Source organism: Dromiciops gliroides, chromosome 3, assembly GCF_019393635.1.
Source record: "Dromiciops gliroides isolate mDroGli1 chromosome 3, mDroGli1.pri, whole genome shotgun sequence".
NCBI classification, from domain to species: Eukaryota; Metazoa; Chordata; class Mammalia; order Microbiotheria; family Microbiotheriidae; genus Dromiciops; species Dromiciops gliroides.
Window position 1 is genome coordinate 419,291,010 of NC_057863.1, and position 25,150 is coordinate 419,316,159.

A 25,150-nucleotide genomic window follows, 5' to 3' on the forward strand; every position below is an offset into this window, starting at 1 on the left:
ACCAAAAATGAGAAAAAAAAATGAAGGTCCTAAATAGAATTTTTTAAAAGTCAGATATGATAGACCTCTGGAGAATATTGAATCAGAACAGAAAGGGATATACCTAGCACCAAATGTAGTTATCTCCCAAGCTTCTATTCTGGGACATCTTTTCCTATAGTACTGTGCCTGATATCATCAGCTCCAGTGGATTCAATTACCTTCTCCTTGGAGATGATTATCCCATCTACTTATCCAACCCTATCCTCTCTTCCTGTCCAGCCTTGCAATTCCATAAAGCAATTAGATATCTGTAACTGCATTTCCATCAATATTTAAACTCAACCCTTTCCTGCCTCCTAACTTCTTTACCAATTTTTTGGGATATCACTACACTCCCAGTAACCCAAACTTGAAACCTAGGTGTCATCCTTGACTTCTTACTCTCTGTCTCCCTTATCTAATCTCTTGTACTTCCCCACTTCTCTCCTCTGACTGCTACCACCCTGCTGCAGGCCCTCAATATCTGAACTATTGCAGTAGCCTGTTGATAAGCATCCCTGGCTCAAGTCTCTCCCCATTCCAGTTCATTCTCCATTTAGCTATCAAAAGTGTGGGTCAGACAAAATCTAGTGGCTCCTTATTACCTCCAGGATATGCACAACTCACTCTCTCCCAACCCTGTACATTTTCACTGGCTGTCCCCATACCTGGAATTCTTTTCCATCTTGTCTCTACCTCCTGGCTTCCTTTAAATCTAAGCTAAAATCCCATCTTTTCCAAAAAGTCTTTCCTGATTTTCCATAATACTTTCCCTTCCCTCTAAGATTACCTCCAATTCATCTTGTATATATATTGTTTGTACATTTAAAAAAAAAAACACCATGTTGTCTTGTCCATTAAGTTGTGAGCTCCTTGTCTGTTTTTTGTATCTTCAGTATTTATCATAATGTCTGACAAATAGTAGGTGTTTAATAAGTGCTGGCTGGCTTGAGTTATTGGACAACTTTTAGGCAAAAGGTTGCTGTGAATATGTGATGTCTGGCAGCAGACATTCTAAAAGAAGAACCCAGCTCTTAAGAGAGAATCACTCTGTATCTTTTCCTTTTCACCTCTATTACAGGGCAGTATGGAGTGGATTTCTCTCTCCTGTGATCCTGGACAAGAGAGAAGAGAACAAGATTTGAAGTCAAGAGAAAACACAGAAGCAGTTGGATTTCAAAGTATAGCTGGTGATTGTTGTCTTTCATTCTCAAAGAGGACCAAAATGACACCACTATGTCAACATCAAGTTACAGTGTGTCTGACTGTGGCTGATTGGACCAAGATGAACTTGGAATGCTCCACCAGAGATCAGGCACAAATAATCCACATGAAGCAGAGGCCTCAGGAGCCCAGATGAAAGACCTGCTCAGGAGGATGCTCCGCCTACAAGGAGGATATGAAGATACCATGAGCAGAGAAAGGATATTCAGGCTCCACAGTGGTAGAGTTGTGAACTGTATAGGTCACATGAGTTCCCTACATGTATACCTCACTCCTAGTATACACACACACACACACCCAAATTACTTTTCCAAATGACTGTGGGCATGTCCTGGGTTGATGCTGATGAATATTTTGTAACTACTGTTTTAAAAATATTCTTACAATTTCCGAGCTGGACTTCTCCATCATAACCCTGAACTAGGTATCTCCCCATCCCTCACCTCCACTTTTTGGCTTCCTCGTGTTGTTTTTCCTGATTAGATTGTATTCTTCTTGATGGTGGGGCCTGCCTTTCTTTGTTGTATTTGTATCCCTAGCACTTAACACAATGCCCAGCACACAGGTGGTATTGAATAAATGTTTAATGACGGAATGATGTCATCTTAATAAATGACTTTTCTTTGAGTTATGTCTATTGGCTACTAAAGGTAAATGCTAGTTCATAAATTATAATTTTAGAAGTATGCACTCACAGAGTACCTTGAAACTGAGATTGTTACTCTAGTGGGGACCCAATGAAGGTTGGGTTGGGAGAGAAGCCTTGATGGGGTGCTATAGATGTAAGTAAGGAAAGTATATTGTACATCAAAGTATAATACATCATAAAATTTTTAAAGCATTTTTTGTTATAAACTTATGATTTCATTGGTATAAAGGTCCCAATCAGGAAATACTTTATATCAATATAGATTAGCTGCTGTTATACAAATTACATTTTTTTTTTTAAAGACAAGGGATGCTCTTTATTTATCTATTTTTTTGCAGGGCAATGAGGGTTAAGTGACTTGCCCAGGGTCACACAGCTAGTAAGTGTCAAGTGTCTGAGGCCAGATTTGAACTCAGGTCCTCCTGATTCCAGGGCCAGTGCTTTATCCACTGCTCCACCTAGCTGCCCCCCACAAATTACAATTTTAAAGAGTTGCCTGGGACACTGAGAGGTTAACACAAGCCCAAGATCAAATGGCCATGTGAGAAAATAATTCTTAATAATGGATTTCTGGAAGAAACCCAGACATCAGTTTTAGCTGCTCTCTCCCCCTCACCAGAAACCAGCCTGAGATGAGCCTTCAGCTTATCAAAAGGAATGAAAATTGATCCTTCTGATTAACTAGGGGAAAAAGCACACCTAGATGGTTGGAATTTGATCTCTAGACCACCCCCCAAGGCATGTCAATCAATGAAGCTGAATGATGCTAACCAATTAGCTTATATCAAAGTGTGGTGACCCACTTCTACCAAAAAGAAGATACAATCCCTGGGCACACCAGGGTTGCTCTCTTGTCTCCTGGCTCTCTTCTTCCTGGGACTCTCTTTTACTCTCCACACTGGGCATGTAATTGTTTAGGTCTGTAAGCCTGTGACCAAGTGGTCAATACTTTATTAATATGTGATGTTAATTAATAATGAATGCTTACTGCCCAAACTGATGCAATAGCCATTAATTTATAAATAGCATTTTAGAAAATTAATTTATAAATAGTATTTTAGAAAACCCAGCCTAATCCCCCAATAATTTAATTAACATAGTCAATGAGTCTATCAGGTAGGCCTTGAACCCAAGTTGTAATTCCCCTAAGACTGGACCTCTAATGCTGTACTACTTCTCAATGAAAAAAAAAATAACAATATTCAATGTATATGAATAATCTGCACCATTGTGCATCTAAGTTCTTAAGGGAAAAAGATAATCAGACTAAGTGAAGAATTAAATAGAAAACTAATGTTTGGGATATTTTATGTGAATCTTTTAGATCTAGACATAAGAAAGAATTTAATGACATGAACAGTTTTAAAAAACAGGTATGAAGGCCTTTGGATATTACTAAGCAGGAGCTGTAAGGAGTGTAATTATTTTTCAGCTCTGAATGGCAGCTTTACAAAAACTGACTATGATATAGGTTATAAGGAGTTCAATCAAATGCTGAAAAGCAAAACAATTAAACATCCTTTACAGAGTAAAACGCAACAGCAATTATAATCAATAAGGATATTTGAAGGAAGAATTCAGGCTTAAATGGAGACTAAATAATATAATCTTAAGAACAAATTACAAACACAATAAAATTCTGTGAAACCAAATTATATAACCTCAGACATATGGGATGCAGTAAAAGCATTGCTTAGAGGAAAATGTAAATCTCTAAACATATTAACAAAATAGAGAAATAGAATAATGAATTTAAAAAAATTTTTAAAGCCTTAGGAAAATTACCCCGAAATAGGTACAAAACCAAATTCTGAAACTCAAAGAAAAGATATACAATTCTAAAAACCAAAAATTACTGGTATGATAAAAATTACAAGATTTTTTTAAAAGATCAATTACATGGATAAGTCACTAACTAATTTGATTTTTTAAAGGAAAATCAAATTTTAAAAAGGAAAAAGGAAATTCACAATAAAGACAAAATAAAAGAAATTATTGTACTCAGTTATGTACCCACAGAATTGAAAGCTGAAATAGATCAATGTTTGCAGAATGATAAAATACACATAACAACAGAACAATAAGAAGATAATTAAATGCCAAATTCTCAAAAAATGAACAAGGTATAAGAAAAATATCTATGGGCTTAGACTGGCTTTTAAGCTAATTCTATCAAACATTTACAGAACAAGTAACAAATTATTTGTAAAAACAGACCTAGGAGGAACCATATAAACAGACCTAGGAGGAACCATATAAACCATATAAAATGAGAAAAATATAATCCAAATATCCCACCAAACCAGGGAAAGTAAGATCAAAGAAAAACAAATCTATCCCTAAACTCAAGTTTTCATACAGGCAGCATGGTATAGTGCTAGAGAACAATAAAGGCATAGCATAGTACAGAGCTAAAAGAGATGATTTGGAATTAGGAAGGCCTGCATTCAAATCATGCTTCCCACATTTACTGTGTGATTATAAACAAGTTGCCTGACCTCTGACTTTGTTTCCTCATCTGTAAAAGGGAATAATAATAATGATAATTGCACTTCCTATTTCAGAGGGTTGTAATGGGGATAAAATCAGATTATCATCCTTTATAATGCATATAAAGCACGATAAACTTTAGTGTTGTATAATTGTCAGTAATGAAAAATGTATACAAATAAATGATACAATATGACCTTGAAAGTGATGAAGATCAAGTTGAAGATCCAGATAAGATGCTATAAGAAATACAAGTGAGATAACCTTCAACTGGGGTGGCAGGTGGAGAAAAGGAGGGAGAAATATTAGAGAAAGCTTCATAGAAGGGATAGAACTTGATTAGCACCTTCAAAGAAGAGAGAGTAAGTCTTAATAGAGGTGATAAATGAAATGAAGGGAAGGAACTGATGAAAATGTCAAGGATAAGAGTTTATAAAGAAAGTACCAAGGACAGGATGTTTGGAGATACCCACACTCAGAAGGGTAGAAACAGGAAAAAAAAAAAGTAGAAAATCAGCAAAGGAAGTGGTCGAGGGTGGGACTGGGATAAAACCAAGAGAGAAGAATATCATCAAATCTAAGGGAAGAAATTTTTTTCTTAATTTTAAAAAATTATGCAATTAACACCCAAAAAGGGGAGCATTTACATATACCAAGTAGAATAGAAATAGACTGTATATGAAACCAAGATTCTACAACTTAGCTTGCTTTTAAAAAGTACATACAAAGTAAAAAAAGTACAAAAAATTTAACATGTTACTTCCAAAGCTGTCCTCGTCTATTTCTTTCTGGACTTCTTTTTCTGTACAAATTCCTTTAAATATTTCAATCACTCTCATTTTTAGAGGGAACCCTACCGTAAGCCCCCTTCATTCAATTGCAAAAAAGAAAAAGAAAAGAAAACCAAAATTGTTATAATACACAAACACAACAACCCACACACTGGCTGTGTCTGAAAATGTGTGTCTTTTTTGAACCTTGAACATGTCACCTCTCTAGGTGTTAGGAGCCTGCATCATCATTATACTTCTGATATCGTGGTTAGCCATTGCACTGATCAGAGTTCTTAGGACTTTGAAAATTATTTTTATTTATGATGTTCTTATATAAAATGTTCTTCTTGTTTGGGAGCATGGAATTTTAAGAATAGGGTCATCAGCAGTTTCAAATGATGCAGAAAGGTCAAGGAGGATGGGAACTAAACAAAGATGATTCACTGAATCTGGCAATTAAGTACACGGAAGGAAAAAGAGGTAGAGATCATAGACCACTCTTTCCAGTTTTACAGTGAATGAAAGGGGAAAAGATTAGAAAAACAGTGTAAAGAGTCTAGGGAAATTTCTTGGGAACAGGAGGGATCTGAGTATGTTTATAGGCAGAGGAGGAGAGAGAGAAAAAAGAGAAGAAGGAAGGAGAGAAAGAGAGAGAAACAGAAATGATGAGGCAGAGGATGAGAAGAGAAAATGGTTAAGAGAGCAAGCAAAGTATTAGAGAAGATTTGAGGAGCCAAGATGGTGAAGGAAAGACATTAAACACTCAGAGCTCCTGAAACAATTACCCTCAAAACAACCATAAAACAACTCCAGGAGCAGCAAAACCCAGAAAAATGGGCTGAGATTATTTTCCAGCCAAAGACAGATTAGAGGGGGCCGTGCTGGGCTCCAAGTAGAGTCCAACCCTGCAACTGCACCAACACAGTCCCCAGGCAGGTTGCACCAGAGAAACTTAACCCTGATGCCCCTGAATCAGCTGCAGCACCAGTGTCTTCTGGAACTAAGCTTATTGTCAGGTGAGAGGGCTGAATGGCTGGCCAGGGCGGGAAATACAGGATTGTTTGTGGGACCTAAGAAGGAATTCAGCTGCCCCACCCAAGCAAGGAACTAGGAAAAAATCTTGAGCAGCCAGAGGCCCAACTGGGGGAGAGGAGCAGGGTTGTTGGAGCTAAGAAACAGAGCACACAAACTTTTGCCAGCTGGTTAATTAACAAAGTGGCTTGAGGTTATCTTCAGACCAAAGAATAGGCCAGGCAAGTGAAAAACCTGCCCTCCCTCAAACTGAAACACTTGGGACCCTCTGAAGCTTGGGACGGTGTAGCTTGGAAGTAGGGCCCCACTGTAAGAAGGAGTTAAAAGTCAAGTAAAAGATGGGCAAGATGAGCAAGCAAAGAAAGTTGAGAACTATAGAGAGTTTCTATGGCAACAATGAAGATCGAGGTACACCCTCAGAAGAGGATAGCAATGTTAGGGCCCCTACATCCAAAGTTTCCAATAAAACTATGAATTGGTCTCAGGCCATGGAAGTGTTGGGACTTTGAAGAGAAAGTAGGAGAGATAGAAGGAAGATTTAGAAAGGTGGAGGAAAGAATGGAAAGAGAAATGAGAGAGATGCAGGAGAGTCATGAGGAAAAAGTCAACAGTTTGAAAAGTCAAATGGAAAAGGAGATACAAAAGCTCTCAGAAGAAAATAATTGCCTAAGAATTAGGATTGAACATATGGAAGCTAGTGACGTTATGAGAAGCCAAGACACAGTAAAGGAAATCCAAATGAATAAAAATAGAGGTAAATATGAAATATCTCCTTGGAAAAACAGCTGACCTGGAAAACAGATCCAGGAGAGATAATTTAAAAATCACTGGACTACCTGAAAACCAAGACCAAAATAAGAGTTTAGACAGCATCTTCCAAGAAATTGTCAGGGAAAATTGCCCTGATATTCTAGGAGAAGAAGATAAAATAGAAATTGAAAGAATCCACTGATCACCTCCTGAAAAAGATCCCAAAAGGAAAACCTCCAGGAATATTATAACCAAATTCCAGAGCTCCCAGGTCAAGGAGAAAATATTGCAAGGAGATAGAAAAAAAAACAATTAAAATACTGTGGAGCTACAGTAAGGATAAATAAAATCTAGCAGGATCTACATTAAAGGACCGGAGGGCATAGAATATGATATTCTAGAGGGCAAAGGAACTGGGACTACAGCCAAAAGTCACCTACCCAGCAAAACTGATTATAATCTTTCAGGGAAAAAATTAGAATTCAATGAAAAAGAGGACTTTCAGGCATTTGTGATGAAAAAACCTGAAGTGAATAGAAAATATGACTTTCAAATACAAGACCCTAGGGAAGCATAAAAAGGTAAACAAGAAAAAGAAATCGTGAGGGATATTAAAAGATTAAACTGTTCATATTCCTACATGGCAAGATCATACTTCTAACTCATAAGAACTCCCTCAGTATTGGGGCAGCTGAAAGGAATACACTTAGAGGACACAGGTCTGAACTGAATATGAAGGGATGATATCTGTAAAACATTTATTTTTTGTTTATCCTTGTTTGTTGTGAGGCAGGCAGGGTGGGGTGTCTTATGTACGGGGCCAGATTTGGGCTCAGGGCCTCCTGGGTCCAGGGTTGGTGCTTTATCCACTGTGCCACCTCACTAACCCATGATGACATCTTTAAAATAAAGTTAAGGAGTAAGATGAATTCACTGGAAGAAAGAGAAAGGGAAAGGTAGACTAGGAAAATGTAGCTCACATGAAAGAAACAAGGAAAGCCTTATGGAGGGGAAGGGAAGAGGGGGAAGGAGTGGGGGAGTGAGTGAATTTACCTTACTATCATCAGAATTGGCTCAAAGAGGGAATAACATACATACTCAAGTGGGTATAGTAATATATTATTACCGTGAGGGAAAGTGGGAGAAGGAGATATGGTGGGGAGGGAAGGGGGGGCAGTAAAAAGCAAAATACTTTCACACTTTCACACTTTGGAGGAAGGTGAAGATGTTTTGTATAACTGCAAGTGTATGACTTATATTGAATTGCTTGATTTCATAGGGAAGGTTTAGGAGGGAGGGAGGAAGAAAATTTAGGATGCAAAATTAGCTCAAAGAACTTAATCTCATCAGAGTTGGCTCAAGGAGGGAATAACATACACACCCAATTGGGAGGAGTAATCTATCTAACCCTTCAAGAAAGTAGGAGGGGAAGAGGATAAGGAGAGAAGGGTAAAAGAAGGGAGGGCAGAGCAAGGGAGGGGGCAGTCAGAAGCAAAGTACTTTTGAAGAGGAATAGGGTAAAAGATAGACAATAGAGTAAATATCATGGGAAGTGAATAGGATGGAGGGAAACAGTCATGATGATTGATTAAAATGGCAAAATGTATGGTACCTACTTTACTGGGCTATTGTGAAGAAAATTCTTCATCAAATTTAAGGTATTATATAAAGGATATGATGAAAAAGATGCTATTAGAAAAACTTGAAAAGACTGAAGCCGAGTGAAATGTGCTGTATACAAAAGAATAGCAATAGTGTAAGATGATCTGCTGGGAAGGATGTGGTTATTTTCAGCAATGCAGTGATCTAATATAACTTTGAAAGACTTATGAAAATTGCAATCCATCTACACAGAAAGAACTGATGGTATCAAAACAGATTGAAGCATAATTTTTCTTTTGATAGTTCTTTAATCTGAAGTTTTGTTTTTGTCTGTTTTCTCTCACAACCTGGCCAATGTGGAGATGTTTTCCATGACTTCTATAAGGGGCTAAAATTTTAGCTAGTCTGTCTAAAATATCTAATGAGTGATCGCCAATAAATTATAAGCTTTAGCAAGAGTTAGACTTTTAAGCATTTATTAAGGAGGATAAGAATTTGGTGAAGAGAAAGAGAATGCCCTAGATTCATCTATCTATTAAAGGGTGTTTCATCAAGGAAACGTACCGTTTCTTGAGGAAACAAAGCGGGGTTAGACTTTTAAGCATTTATTAAGGAGAAAAAGAATTTGGTAAAGAGAAAGAAAGGCCTAGATTCCTATCTATTAAAGGGAGAGCACATTTCTAGCTCCGCTCTCCACCAGAGTCCAGAGGAAAGAGCCAGACCGAGCGCCAGTCTCTTCCTTCCTCCTCCCACTAGCCTGCGTCACTTCCTGACGCCAAAGAAAAGACTCCTGGTCTTGCCCTCAAAGACCTTCGCTTCATGGGCGGAACTCTTCTACAGTAAGTCTCCAGCAGGTGGCGTCATTCCAATCGTTACAAGGGAGAGTGCATTTCTAGCTCCACTCTCCACCAGAGTCCTGAGGAAAAAGAGCGAGAATGCCAGCCTTGTCCCCTCTTCCTCCCACAAGCAAATGTCACTTCCTGATACCAAAGAAAAGCCACATATCTTGCCCTCAGGCGCCTTCTCCTCATGGCGGAGCTTTCCTACAGTAAGTCTCAGCAGGTGGTATCATTCCAATTGTTATAATACTCATGTATAACTTATATTTAATTGCTCAAGTTCTTGGGGTAGGGGTGGGAAGGGAGGGAGGAAGAGAAGTTGGAACACAAAGTTTTAAAAAATTTATGTCAAAATTTGTTTTTACATGTAATTTGGAAAATAAAATTCTAAACGGAAAAAAAAAAGGAAAGATCTGAAGAGATGGAATTGAATACAAAAGTGAAAAGCACAGCAATGGCAAGAAATTAGGACATTTGCTCCTTGAAAAAGTGAAGGATATGTGTATCCTTCAACATACAGAATAATTATGTTCTTCAAATCTGACTAAAAAACAAATTTTATAATTAAATCCTATCTTCCCCTGGTTTTCATTATAAAATCGGCAACACATTTCCTCTGGAAAAAATTCTGGCCTAAATATTTTTTAAAATATACTTATATAAAATATACTTCTCCTATATCCAAGAGGTGAGGTTCTCAAGGACTATACCAGAAGAATGGCAGCTCAGCCAGGATATACTAAGTAAGAAATTGAATACAGGATTAGTACATACAAGTTTTGTATACAAATATGTCTGCCACATTGAGGTAAAAGTCATAAAGTTTTCTTATACAACAAAACATTCACTGAATAGCCATGTATCAGCAAATGACTATGATATAAAAAATAAAGACATCAAAATTTTTTTAATGTAGAAGAAAGATACTGAGAATTAGAGTTTTCAGACCATTTAGAAGAATTGATATAGTAGATAATACTGTTAATGTACATATTCATCCAATGTTCTAATTGCTACAGTACTGGAGAGACTGAACACATTGCCACTGATGCTAAAAATGAAACCAGTAATGACATATGTGACTGAAAATAAAGGTGGACTGGTCATTTATTGGGAATGAGAGATAATAAATGGAGAGCCTAATTTGATAATGCCTGAGATCCATACGGAGACCTCTGGAACACAGTGTAGATCTTTATGGAAGATTTAAAGGTAGACCTGAAGAAAAACTAGATAGAAAATATTTGGGGGCTTTCATTCTGTAGTAGCAACAGAGGTATTCACACCAATGCAAAATATCTAATTATCAACAACTCAAAATACTCAAATTAAAATACATGAAAATAAAAGCAAAATACAACCAAACAACAGAACAAGCAATCTACAACTATAGAATATTCTTTATAGAAGTTTTACAGTGAAAAGCAAGAGGCAGGAGAATGACTTGAATAGGTACCAGAATGAATACATATTTTTTTAAATGTGAAAGGAAATAACTGATGGAATAAGATCTCTATGGAAACCCTGATCCTCTTATTCCATTACAAGTAAAGGGCATATTCTTAACAATGAAAGTCACTTCATTATACTTAAGTTTTGTAAGTATAATAATAATAATATTTAAAAACTGATATGTATACAATATGTTGCAGTTGCAAAAATTTTTATATACATTATATTTCATCTGAACTTCACCATAAATGGGAATAATACCAGGTCTAATGTCTACCTGCTTAGCTATATTTGGCATTAGTATGATTTTTTAATTTGACATCTCAATACCTTCTGTTTAGTTTAAAGGGTAAAAGTGGTATAAAAAAATAATTAAAGAACATTTTAAATTCCATCATCCTTTGGTTACCTGAGATTCTTCAGAGTGATGCTGAAATGCTTCCATATTGCTCATCATGGTAGTTCCTAGGACTGCCATCAAAGCGGTTTTGTGATCTGAAACCCTGCTTTTCTGCCAAATAATTACCTGAAACAAAATGACAGAGTCAAATCTTATAACACTGATTTTAGATTATAAAGCTTAAACTACTTATGTTAATAAATGTATCACATTATGGACTCTCACGTAAATATATATTTACTTACATATATTCTTATATTAAAACTCTATCCTCAAATGATGCTTTATCACCTAGAAGCTAGAATAATTCAGCTTAGAGCATCCTTAAGGACTGGCTCCAAGTACTAATATTTTACTCACAACCAGGAAATATACTGTAGCATTTCTGTAAACAGCCTAATTGAAACAAAAGTTAGGAACCATTAAGTAAAAGGGTAGTTTGAGGAAACTGACCTTAGGATTTAAATACTGAGATTCTCTTTAGCTAACCACAGTCTCATTCAAGTCAATACTGAAATCAATGATGGATGTAGATAATAGCTATAAAAGTAAAGAGCTGCCATTTCTGCTCTTTGAGTCCAATCATATAGAGAAGTACATGAGTAATTATGAATCTAAATATCTATCAATTTATATTTTTTAAAAACCTGACTTTTAAAATTATATTTTAACAGGGACATGGATACACTGTAGAGTCATGAACCTAACTATTCTGGAGAACAATTTGGAACTATGCCCAAAGAGTCATAAAACCATGAATAGGTTTGACCCAACAATCCTCACTACTAGTTCTCAATCACAAAGAAATCAAAAGGGAAAGGACCTATTTGAACAAGGATCTTTATAGCAGCTCTCCTGTGGTGGCAAAGAATTGGAAATTGAAGGGAGACCCATCAATTGCGGAATGGCCTGAACAACTTGTGTCATATGATTTTGACAGAATAGTACTGTGCTATAAGAAATGATGAGTAGGCTAATTTCAGGAAAACCTGGGAAAACATGAACTGGTGCAAAGTGAAGTGAATAGAACTAGGGAATATTATACACGGTAAGCAATATTTTAAGAATGATCAACTATGAAAAGACTTAGCTACTTTGATGAAGACAGTGACCCAAGAGAATTCCAAAGGAAACATGATGAAAAATTATATCAATTTCCAGAAGAACTGATGAACTCTAAGTATAGACTGAAGCATACTTCTTTTTAACTTTCTTATTTTTCTTGGGGTTTTGGTGTGTGCTTTTGTTTGCAGTATGGCTAACATAGAAGGTGGTGCTTGAACTGAGTCTTGAGGGAAATAAGGGATTCTACCAGTCAGAATTGAGGAGAAAATCCATTCCATACATTGAAGATGACCAGTACAAAGACGTGCCTATGGGAGATGTGAGGAAGACCAGTTTGGCTGGACTGTACAGTATGAGAAGAGAAATGTAAGATAGGGTTGTAAAGGATTTTATGTCAGACAGAGGAATTTATATATTATCTTGGCAGCAACAAGGAGCCAATGACTTACAGAGTAAGGGAGAAACATGATCAGATCTGTTTTTAAGGAAAATTTCTTGGCAGCCATACAGAGGATGGACTAGAGTGAATGAATGACTAAATAAATGAATAAAAAAGCACTTAAAGGTGATTTATTATGTGCAAATCATAGTGCTAAGTGCTGAGAGTACAAATAAACAAGCAATACAGTCCTTGCTCTTAAGTTGTTCATATTCTAATAAGGGGAGCAGGGATATATTTGAAACAGGGAAGGCAATTTGGACAATCTTAAGAGAGGTCACTGCAGTGTTTAAGACAGGGGTGAAGAGAACGTGATCCAAGTGGTGGCCATGCAAATCATCTCCATAAGGATATGAGAGATGTTATGAAGGAAGTTAACAGCATGATTCAGACTTTCTGGTATGAAGGGAGGACCAAAAAATTTTACAGAGATTTTCTAGATCACAGGGGCACTGTACCCCTAAAACGTGTGATGTGGAAGAGATAAATGTATAGTCACTAAGGAAGATACAAGTAAAGAAATTTCCCCAGAAAACACCTATGAGGTTAAAAGTAACAACAACAACAAAATAACAAAGGAACCAACCAACTAGAGATTTTTTCCTAAAACTACACAAGAAGACAATCAATCAATAAACATTAAGTACTTAGTATGTGCCAGGCACTCTAAGTGCTGGATAACAATGTAAGTAAAACTCAGATGGAAAAACTGATAGGGGAGAAACAAGCAGAAAACACTATGGACTACACATCACAACACTATGCCTGTAGGTGAATCAATCTTTTCTGTGGGACTAAATGCAGAATGTGAGGGCACATAAAAAGGGGGGAGGTGGTGAGAGAAGAAAGGAGTGTATGTATGATATACCCTAATCAAGGCAATGGTAAACAATGAAAGGAAAATAATTCTAGTCTTTTAGGAAGAAACCCTATGGCAAAATGAGTAAAGCTGGCAAAAGGGAGGGAATAAAATAGGAGAAAAGGAGCAATTTTGATTCAATGGTGGGAGGAGGAAAGAATGCTCCCATTGGGTGGGAAGATTTTATAATGGGAGATGCAAGGGCATAATTTACAGTGATCTGGTACTTAGACCACTACCTCTGAGAGAGTATTGTGGCGCTATGGGCAGCATCCTGCATCAGAGTAAGGTGAATCAGAGCTACTAAACAACTGAAATCCAAATGGGGAAAAATTATCATGCAGAGGACAGGGGGTAGTAGAGAAAGAATTACACTATCAGGGAGTGCAGGAAAGTTTCTACCACTTCTATGATCTTTATCTCTTACTGTAATTTATACTTCTAAACGTGAGGTAAAAGGAAATAACATAGAAACTATTTCTACAGTTCTATGGAAAGAGGCAACTCAAAGTATGTAACTCAACCTCTTTCAGCCTGTTTTCTCAAATATAAAATGGGGTTTATAATAACACCTACCTCAGAGTGTTGTTGAGAAGATCAAAAATAATACATACAGTGCTTTGCAAGCATTATGAGTGCAAACTATTATTATTGTTGTTGTACCATTTTGACCTTGTCTTGGTATACAGTATAAGATGTTGGTTGGTCTATACCTAATATCTGCCATATTGTTTTCCAAGCAATTTTTGTCAAATAGTGATATTTTTTTTTGGTGAGGCAATTGGGGGTTAAATGACTTGCCCAGAGTCACACAGCTAGTAAGTGTCAAGTGTCTGAGACCAGATTTGAACTCAGTTCCTCCTGAATCCAGTACTGGTGCTTTATTCACTGAGCCATCTAGCTGCCCCTAAATAGTGATTTCTTATTCCAAATGATTTGATCTTTGGGTTTATCAAATAATAAATTATGATGGTCATATACTACGATGTATTGTGTACCTAATCTATCCCACTGATCTACCTCTCTATTTCTTAGCTAGTACCAGATTGTTTTGATTATTACTTTACTTTATAATACAGTTTAAGATCTAGTACAGCTAGGCCACCTTCCTTCACATTTTTTTCATTGATTATCCTGATATACTTGACCTTTTTGTTCTTCCAGATGAATTACTTTTTCTAGCTCTATAAAATATTTTTGTTGGTACAGCACTGAATAAGTAGATTAGTTTGGGTGAAGTTATCATTTTCATGATATTGGCTTGGTCTATCCATGAGGAACTGATATTTTCCCAATTATTTAGATCTGACTTTATTTGCATGAAAAGCATTTTATAATTGTGTAAATATAGTTACTGAATTTGTCTTGGCAGGTAGGCTCCCAAGTATTTTATATTTTCTACAGTTATTTTAAATAGAATTCCTCTATTTCTTACTGCTGGACTTCATTGAGAATATATAGAAACGATGATTTATGTGGGTTCATTTTACACACTGCAACTTTGTTGATGTTAATAATTCTTCTAGATTTTTAGTTGATTCTCTAAGTATACTATCATTTCATCTGCAAAGAGTAGTAGTCTTCTTTCCTCACTGCCTCTTCTAAATCCTTCAATTACTTTTTTTTTCCTTATTGATATAGCTAACATTTATAGTATAGTATTTAATAACAGTGGTGATACTTGGCATCCTTGCTTTGATGCTAATCTTACTGGGAAGGCCTCCAGCTTATCTCCATTACAGATAATGCCTCCTGATGGTTTTAGATAGATACTACTGTAGGGTAGCTAGGTGGTGCAGTGGATAAAGCACCAGCCCTGGATTCAGGAGGACCTGAGTTCAAATCCAGCCTCAGACACTTGACACTTACTACCTGTGTGACACTGGGCAAGTCACTTAACCTTCATTGTCCCGATAGAAGGAGGAGGAGGAGGAGGAGGAGAAGGAGAAGTGAGAAGACAGATACTACTTATCACTTCTACTGGTTATGTTATGGGCAATTAATGCTGATAGTTCTCCTAGTATTGAACCAGTCTTGCATACCTGGAACAAATACCACCTGGTCATAACATATGATCCTTGTAATCTGCTTGTAAGTATTTTAAATTTTTATATCAATACTCATTAGTGAAATTGGTTTATAGTTTTCTTTATCTTGTTTTGCTCTTTCAGATTTAGTTAGGTTGCCAGTTTTCTTAACACGTAACTCCTAATAATTGCTTTAATTTCTTTTCTTCAATGGTGGTGAATTTACCCTTTCATTTTAGGTATTGGTAAGTTGGTTTCTTTCCTTTTTAAAAGCAAAATAACCATTGGTTTATCTATTTTATTGATTTTTAAAAAACAAAACCAGCTTCTAGTTTTATTTATTAATTCAAAGGTTTTATTACTTTCAATTTATTAATTTCTTTGATTTTCAGAATTTCCAATTTGGGCTTTAATTGGATATTTTTAATTTGTTGTTCTAGTTTTTTTAGTTGCATGTCCATTTAATTGATCTGCTCTTTATTTTACTGATTCATGTGTTTAGAGATGAAACTTTTCTTCTACATACTGCTTTGGCTGCATCTCATAAATTTTAGTATGTTGTTTCATTATTGTCATTCTTTTTAAATGAAATTATTGATTTTTAAAAAATGATGAGGGAGCAGATTTCAGAAAAACCTGGAAAGACTTAAGTGGACTGATGGTGAGTGAAGTGAGCAAAACCATTTGAACACTATACACAGTGACAGCAACATTGTGTGATGATCAGCTGTGATAGACTTGGTCTTCTCAGCAATACAATGATCCAAGATAATTCCAAAGGACTCATGATGGAAAATGCTTTCCACATTCGGAAAAAGAACTGATTGAACCATATTATTTTCACCTTTTTTTGTTTTTCTTTCTTGTTTTTTTCCCCTTTTGTTCTGATTCTTCTTTCACGACTTGAGTGATGTGGTAAAAAGCCCTCCTTCACTTAAATTCAATTCAATGCAAGTCATGACATCACTCCGATGTCATGGTCCTCTTTGACAACAAAGGACAAACAACAACAAATATGTTTAACATAACTGTGTATATTTAACCTATATCAGACTGGTTGCTGTCTTGTGGAGTGGGGAGGGAAGGGAAGGAAGGAGAAAAATTTGGAACTCAAAATCTTATAAAGATCTTATAAAAATGGATGTTGAAAACTATCTTTACATGTAACTGGGAAAAAATACTATTAAAGATTGGGGGAAAAAAAGAAAAGAAAAAGGGGCAGCTAGGTGGCACAGTAGATAAAGCACTGGCCCTGGATTCAGGAGGACCTGAGTTCAAATTTGACCTCAGACACTTGACACTTACTAGCTGTGTGACCCTGGGCAAGTCACTTAACCCCCATTGCCTCACCCCCCCCAAAAAAAAGATCGAAAAAATTTGTTTTGTTTCTATGATTTGTTCTTTGATCCACTTTTTCTTTCTTTTTTTTTTTTTGTGGGGCAATGAGGGTTAAGTGACTTGCCCAGGGTCACACAGCAAATGTCAAGTATCTTGAATCCGAATTTGAACTCAGGTCCTCCTGAATCCAGGGCCGGTGCTTTATCCACTGTACCACCTAACTGCCCCCTGATCCACTTATTCTTTAGGATTAGACTGATCTATTATTCTATGGCCCTTTCTTGAATGTAATTTTATTGCATAATGATCTAAAAAGGATACATTTAATATTTCTGCCTTTCTACATTTGGTTTTATAGCTTTTATGCATTAATACATGATCAATTTTTGTGTAGGTGCCAATTGAAAAAAATATATATTCTTTTCTATTCTCATTCAAATGTCTCCAGAGGCATATCAAATCTAGCTTTTCTAAGATTCTATTCACCTCCTTAACTTCTTTATATATATATATATATATATTTGTTTTGTTTTGTTTTGTTAGATTTAACTAGTTCTGAGAAAGGAAACTTAAGGTCCCCCACTAATATAGTTCTACTGTCTATTTCTTCCTGTAAATCATTTAACTTCTTGAAAAATTTGGATGCTCTATTATTTGGTACATATACATTAGTATTGATGTTACTTCATTGTCTCTGGTATCTTTTAGTAATATGTAGTTAATTTTTAAAATTAGATCTATTTCTGATTTTGCTTTTTCTAAGGGCATTTTTAACTTTAGCTGAAGCATAATATATTCTGCTCCAATCTTTTACCTAAATTCTGCATGTGTCTCTGATTTGAATGTGTTTCTCATAAACAACATATTACAGGATTTTGGTTTTTAATCCATTCTGCTATTTGCTTCCATTTTATGGGAGACTTCTCCCATTCACATTCAGTTGTGACTACTTTGTATTTGCCTCCATCCTATTTTCCCATTTATACTTTTCTCTCTCTCTCCTTTCACCTTGTCCCTAATAACCAGTGTTTTGCTTCTGACCACTGCTTCCCCCCAAACTGTCTTCCCTTCTATCAGTTCATCCACTGTCTCTTATCTCCCTTTTCTCCTTCACTATAGGGTAAGATAGACTTCTATACCCTGAGTATGTTATTCCCTCCTTGAGCCAATTCCAATGAGAGTAAGGTTCAAGTGATGCCCATACCTCTCCCTTCTTTCCCTCCACTTTAACAGTTTTCATACCTCTTCTTGTGAGATAATTTATCCCATTCTACTTCTCTTTTCCTTCTATGTGTATCTCACCCTTTAATTATGTTTTTTGGGGGATATTATCCCATCAAGGTCAACTGATACCTGTACCCTCTATCTGTATATATTCTAACTACCCTAATACGGATGAAATTCTTAATAGTTACCAGTATCATTTTCCCATGTCAGAATGTAAACAATTTAACCTTACTGAATCCTTTATGTTTCCTTCTTTCTGGTTTACCTTTTTATGCTTCTCCTTGAATTGTACTTGGAAATGAAATTTTCCGTTCAGCTCTGGTCTTTTCAGCAGGAATGCTTGAAAGTCCTCTATTAGACTGAGTATCTATTTTTCCCCCTGAACATTATATTCAGTTTTGCTGGGTAGATGATTCTGGGTTGTAATCCTAGCTCCTTTGCCCTCCAGAATTTCATATTTGAAGCCCTTCAATTCTTTAATGTAGAAGCTACTAAATTGTATGTAATCTTGATTATGGCTCCATAACATTTGAATTGTTTTTTGGTTTTTTTTGGCTGCTAGCAGTACTTTCTCCTTAACCTGGGACTCCCGAAATTTATCTATAACACTCCTGAAAGTTTTAATTTTGGGATTTAGGTGGTGTTCAGTAGATTGTTTCAATTTCCATTTTACTCTCTGGTTCTAGAATATCAGGGCAGTTTTCCTTGATAGTTACTTGAAAGATAATGCCCAGGCCCTTTTTTCATCATGGCTTTCAGGTAATCCAATAATTCTTAAATTATCTCTCCTCAATCTATTTATTTTCAAGGTCAGTTATCTTTCCAATGAGATATTCATGTTTTCTTCTATTTTTTCATCCTTTGGATTATTTTTTATTGTTTCTTGATGTCTCAGGGCATTTGCCCAATTCTAATTTTCTTCAGTGAGTTTTTGTACCTCTTTTTCCATTTGGCCAATTCTGCTTTTTAAGGCATTGTTTTCTTCAGTGAGTTTCTATATAACTTTATTTTTGTGTGTTTCCTTTACCAAGTTGTTGACTTTCTTTTCATGATTCTCATGTATTACTCTAATTTCTTTCCCCAATTTTTCTTCCACCTTTCTTATTTTAATTTTATAATTCCTTTTGAGCTCTTCTAGGAGTTTGGGAGGGGGGGGTGAGACCAATTTTCATTTTTCTGTGAGGCTTTGTATGTAACTGTTTGACATTATTGTCCTTTTCAGAGTTTGTATTTTCATCTTTCCAGTCACCATAGTAACTTTCTATGGTCTTTTGTTGTTGTTGTTTGATCATGTCTCCAGTCTATTTCTTCTAATTTTATGCTAAAGTTAGGTTCTTCTAGAGCAAAGGGTGCACTATATTAAATTTCCCATACCAGGCCCAGCAGCCCCATAGCTGGCCTGTTGCACTGGGGGTCAGGGGAGCTCACCACTGGCCTGCTGTGATGAGGTCAGAGCCTCACCATGAACCTGCTCTAGGGCCTCCCCAATTACATATACTCAGGTTCATTGGGGCCTCCCTGCTGCTGTCTTGCCCAGATGCCAACTGTACTGGACTGTGCTCCCCTTTTACCTGAGTGATACAGACCTTTCCTTATGATTGTTGTGGACTGAAAAATGGTTTCACCTAGTGTTTTTGTTGGTTCTGTCACTCCAGAATTCATTTTGAGGCAATATTCTATAGTTATTTGTAGGTGAACTGGGGAGAGTTTAGGCAAGTTTCTGCTTTAGTCCACCATCATGGCTCTGCCCCTCCTCCAACTTCCATATCTACTCTGTCATCAGTCTCCTAATTTTCTGTTCTTATTCTCTTCCTTGCCTCAAAAGATGGGGGAGAAATTGAAAGCACTGCATCTATTTCTCCTGAATAGCCATTATCTAAGGCCCATTATTTTTATCCTCATTTCTGCCAAAGTAAGAGGCATTATTCTGTATTATCCATTACCTATAATGTAGACTTATGAGTGAGAGAATAAGATTTTAATTTTCTCTCTGAAATATTTCTACTCCCTAATTGAATTCTGATATTTCCTATTATGTTTTACTTAGATTCTTTATAACACTGATGCTCTCCTTGATGCCCCTGTCATTCAAAGTTCAAGATTTTTAAAACTCAAATAAAACAAAGAAAATATACCCCCTTCAATCATATCTTTGTCTAGCATTAGTTTCATATAAATAAACATTTCATTTTTAATTCATTCATTACTAACTGAATTCTCTTGAAGGAATGATTCAAATCTTTTACTTTTATTTGTTGTCTAGCTATTTTCTTTGTGATTTGGGCTTACTTTTGCATGATATTATTTGGGATTATAGTTGTGTCTTTTTCTCTTCAAAATATCTTATTTCAATTTTTCCTTTGATTTCTTGTAATCACAAAAGTCTTATACTATTTTTATTGTTGCTACTTGAAATTTCAAGGCTTTCCTCCCCCTTCCTGCCTAGAAGGTTATTTTATTATGAAATTTACCTACATTTCTTGGTGATTTAAACCTCGGGTTTGTTTTTGTTGGTGTGCAGTAGAATTTCTCAAGCTGAACTTTGCCACCTGCTTTTAATATTTCTGGGCAATTTTTCTGCATGAGTTTCAGAAATGTTCTTTTTCATGATGTGTCTCTGAGATAACTAGAAGTAAGGGATATCACAGATTATCTCTCCACATCCTATCTTCAGATAAGTAATTTTGCTTTGCGGAACTCTCATGTGCTCGTTCAATCTTCTCATTAAAAAAAAAAAGTTTCATTATTTTTCCTTTTTACACTCCGATTCTGCGTCACTTAAGGGAATATACTGTGAACAGGGTCTCTATCTTTTGTTCTAAAGTCTCTAGTCTCTACTCAGACCTGATTATTTGTTCATAAAGAGCTCTAAACTCTATCTTATTACTCTGATAACTTCATGTAACTATTTGATTATTCATATGAATCATTCTGGAGTTTGTTGAAATTATTTCATCGCAATTTCAAAGGGCTTTTAAGAATTTGTTACATTACCTTTAACTCCTCCTTCCCCTAAGAAAATTTTGATTAAATTTCTATTGTGAAATATTTGCCCATTGAAGTAGATGTTTCTCTCAAATCCTTTTTTCTTTCTCCTCTTCATCAACTTTTGTTTATTTTAATAATTTGGCTAATTTTTCCAATATGAAAATGTGCTTACTGTCAATCCTCTTAATTCAGATTTATTACTAGTTTTCCCCCCGCTCAGATTTCATGTAATGGTCTTTCCTGAAATGGGGTATATTTAAGTACAGAAACAAAGCATAAAAGTAAGCTGATGTGTGAGACAGGATTCAAAATTGTGACTTGCTTTTCTTTTTTTTGAATAATATTTTATTTTTTTCAATTATATGTAAAATAGTTTTCAGCATTCATTTTTGTGAGACTACTTGCATTTTAAAAGTAATATATATATATATGTATGTATATTTTAGTTAAAATGGAGATTAAAGCGAGATATATTTGAATGACTCAAACTTAAATCAATTTCAAAATTAGAGATAGCTTTAAAAACACACGTAAATTTGAGAAGCTTTCCAAGTTCAGTTCTGCAACATACTAGCTATGTAAGCCCAGGTATTTTACCTCTCAGTGCTCTGGGCAACTGTCCAAGACTGTAAATTGCAGCAAAGACAGACAATCTGTATTAGTAGAACAAGTTTCCTTACCTGAGATATTCTCTCCCAATGAAATCACAGGTTACCCCCCCCCAAAAAAGATCATATGTAAATTTTATTTAAAAATATAGTAAAAGGTCCTAATCTAATGTTTCACCATAAAGTTGAAATGATGTTGATGAGAATGTATGTTAATCACTTATAAAGTTTAAAGCACTGTGTAAATATCAGCTATCATCATCACCATCATCATTATTATTAAAGGTAGAGTGGCATAGTGAGTCTGCCTCAGAGTAGGAAGACCTGGGTTCAAGTTCTATCCCTGACACACAAAGATTGTGTGACATTAGACAAGTCACTTAACTTCTCAGTGTCTCAGGCAAGTTATGTTGCAGAACAGATCAGGTATTGAGCTACGTAAGTAAAAGGAGTTTTCTCGATTTGAGGGTTGGGGAGAATGGGAAGTTCCTATATCAATGAAATCACAAATCTTGTTTTTAATAAACACACACACACACACACACACACATATATATATATATATATATATATATATATATATATATATATATATATGTATACATGCATGCATACATAGCAGAAATAAGTTCTGGAAGGTTCTACTAAGGTTGAAAATACTTGAATAGGATCAGTAATATACATATGGTCTGTTCAGTCTAACCAAATATGGAGAGGCTCAGCACTAGTATAGCACTAGCAGGACAAATTTTTTTAACCTCAGAAATCCAAAAAACGCATCAAGTGATAGAACACTAGTTCCTGGAAAGAATACTGTCGTTGATTAAATCATATGGAAATGCAATTTTTTTTGGTAGGGAAAATGGTTTTGTACATAGATTATATAACACTATAAATCAATATAAACTCATAGACACAAGGTTTAATTTCCATATCTATCACTACTTTCTTCAAAGAGTTTATATGAAACCCATGATGTCAAAGTCAAAGTCAACACGCTCTCTCCCTTGAAATGTCATTCATATTTGGACAACACATAGTCTTGGAATTTCCTCAGAAGGCCTAGTTAATGATTAAACAAAAAAGAGAAAACACCCAGAATCTTTTCAAACAGCAGGGAAAAGAGAATTCAGGGTAGGGAAGCTATTGAAATTTAATTTTCTTTCTCAGTGGCTTATGTTCTGCTATTCCTCCTTTTCCACATTGGAAATGACTCTGCCTTCAAAAGTTCCTTTGGCCTCTGCCACAAAAATTCTCACGGCCTCTTTTACTATTTCCTCTTCCACCGAATCTTTTTCAATGGTCACCACAATCTATAAAGTCCCCTTCAGCTTTATACTTGGAGTTATTTTTTTTTCCCGATTGACTTCCATATCATCCATGACCCCTTAGCAATTTTAACATCTCCTATGTTGGAAGTTCACAGTACCAAACCTTTTAGATGAGGAAGTTTCCCTCTCTGTGACTATCCTTACAACAAAAGAACCATAAAATGATTGTTTTAATGTTTCTTTTGTCGTGTCTTCAGATAAACCTTTGAAAAAGTCTTATGACTAGCTTTGTGAATTAGTTATTTTCTGTCCTTTTTATTTCAATTTTATTGGTCTACTCACTAATTCTATTTTGTTGCAAGAAATCAAAGTTTCTTTTGCAAGATCATCAGAGGAAAATTCTATGAATGCATACCCTTTAGGTAAGTTTTGGTTGTTTTGGGGCATGTTGATAGATGATGCCTTTTCACATACTTCCTGAGATATCTGCAAGTATTTAGCACACTGGAAGTGCTTTATAAATGTTCATCCCCTTCCCTTTCTTCAGTGGCACTTTAGGCAAGGTTATTCAGGACAAGTATCTTCTTTTGAATTTTCTTGCCCTTAACTTTTTAACTCTTCTGTAATTCAGAATGATGTCCTGACCATCTGTTCCTTGTTTCTCTTCTAAGGCCTTGTCCACATCTGCGTTAGTCTTAAATTCAACTTGGATAATTCCTTTTGAGGATCCATCTTTGATACTAACTAAAATAACTTCAAAAGTATCTTCAAACACTTCACTTAGAGACTCCCAAGTATAAGGCAGATTTTTGACCAAAAGTGTTTTGCTTCGCAGTCTTTCTTGTTTTACTTTGATTTTTCAGTTTGATATCAGAGTCAAGAACTTTTGATCAATTGAGTTCCAGAGTTTTTTCCAAATCTTTAGCAAATTCAAATTCCAAATAGCCAAACTTCTGTATGAACCAACTCGGACACTCACATTTGTAAGATGATTTATTTGCAAAGAAGTTATTGATACCAGTTTATATTTCAGAAGAGCTTTTGTTACAGTTCAAATTTCCAGTAAAGAAATTAAAAACTGTAGATGCTTCAACTTCCAATTTCTGCTTCTTGGCATTAGGGGCAGTTTTTGTCCATTTCTTTTTTCGTCTTTCCAGCTGATTCTTAGATAGACCCTCTATTTCAATCATGTAACACGTTTTATTTCTTGAAGAAAAAGTTCCCAAATTATTTGGTTGAAAACATTAGGTAAGAAATGGGTTAAGATGAGATTTAGTCCTTAAATGTAAGGTAATGAGGCCATGATACTCATTATCTGAATGATCACCAGGTTTGATTAGTCCATCTGTATGTAAAGAGGTGTCCCTTTCCTTCTTTCTCTTCTGTATATGCATCTCTTATGAAGATGTTCACATGGTTCAAAAGGATGACATCCTTCAAGAGAGGGATATTAGGCTTTGATCAAAGGAAAAAGAAAAACTGTACTCACCCCAAAGAATAAGCATTTTGCTTTTTGGTAGAACCATACTTTCTTGGAATGCTAGTCTTTAACTAGCAATTTTCTTTTGGAAGTCAAAAGGGGTTTTGGCTCAAAAAAAAAAAAATTACCTCTACAAAAGAAAGCAGTTTTATACATTGAGTTAGCTGATGTTAGTCAAATTACATCAGGCCACTGGAAAGGCTATATTTAAAATGGTGCCACTACCAAATAAAAATGGCATAAATGAGTCCCAAGACTGTAGCTTTGAAGTTTCAGGCAAGGCATAATGAATGCACTTAACACATGCTATATAAACTATATTATAGTGATTTTCATATAATAATTTATTTCTACCAAAGAACACCTGGTAAAATAAAAATGTTACAAGCATAATACCTGTGGCACTAAACACAGCCAGTCCTATAATTTGGTTATTTACTTAATTTTCATGAGATGCCTATCCTTTTAAACCAAGAAATGGAGATACTATATTGGTAAAAATTTATTATAATGCCCTCAAGCATAAATAGCATAAAATACTAAAAGTACAGCAGTTTTGGTCATATTTAGATAAATATTACAATCTACATTTTCTAAAACGTCAGTCTACTCTTTC

The 25,150-nt window shown here is 35.5% G+C and overlaps 1 protein-coding gene across 4 annotated transcripts in view; it reads right to left on the reverse strand.

The window, feature by feature from the left end:
• The window catches only part of PMS1 (PMS1 homolog 1, mismatch repair system component), a 142,586-nt gene that overhangs the window by 42,595 nt on the left and 74,841 nt on the right, over positions 1-25,150 (reverse strand). For all 4 annotated transcript variants that reach the window (XM_043993294.1, XM_043993293.1, XM_043993295.1 and 1 more), the window contains exon 6: positions 11,242-11,358. In XM_043993294.1, the coding sequence (XP_043849229.1) occupies positions 11,242-11,358 (117 nt within the window). The remainder of the gene's footprint in view (positions 1-11,241; positions 11,359-25,150) is intronic.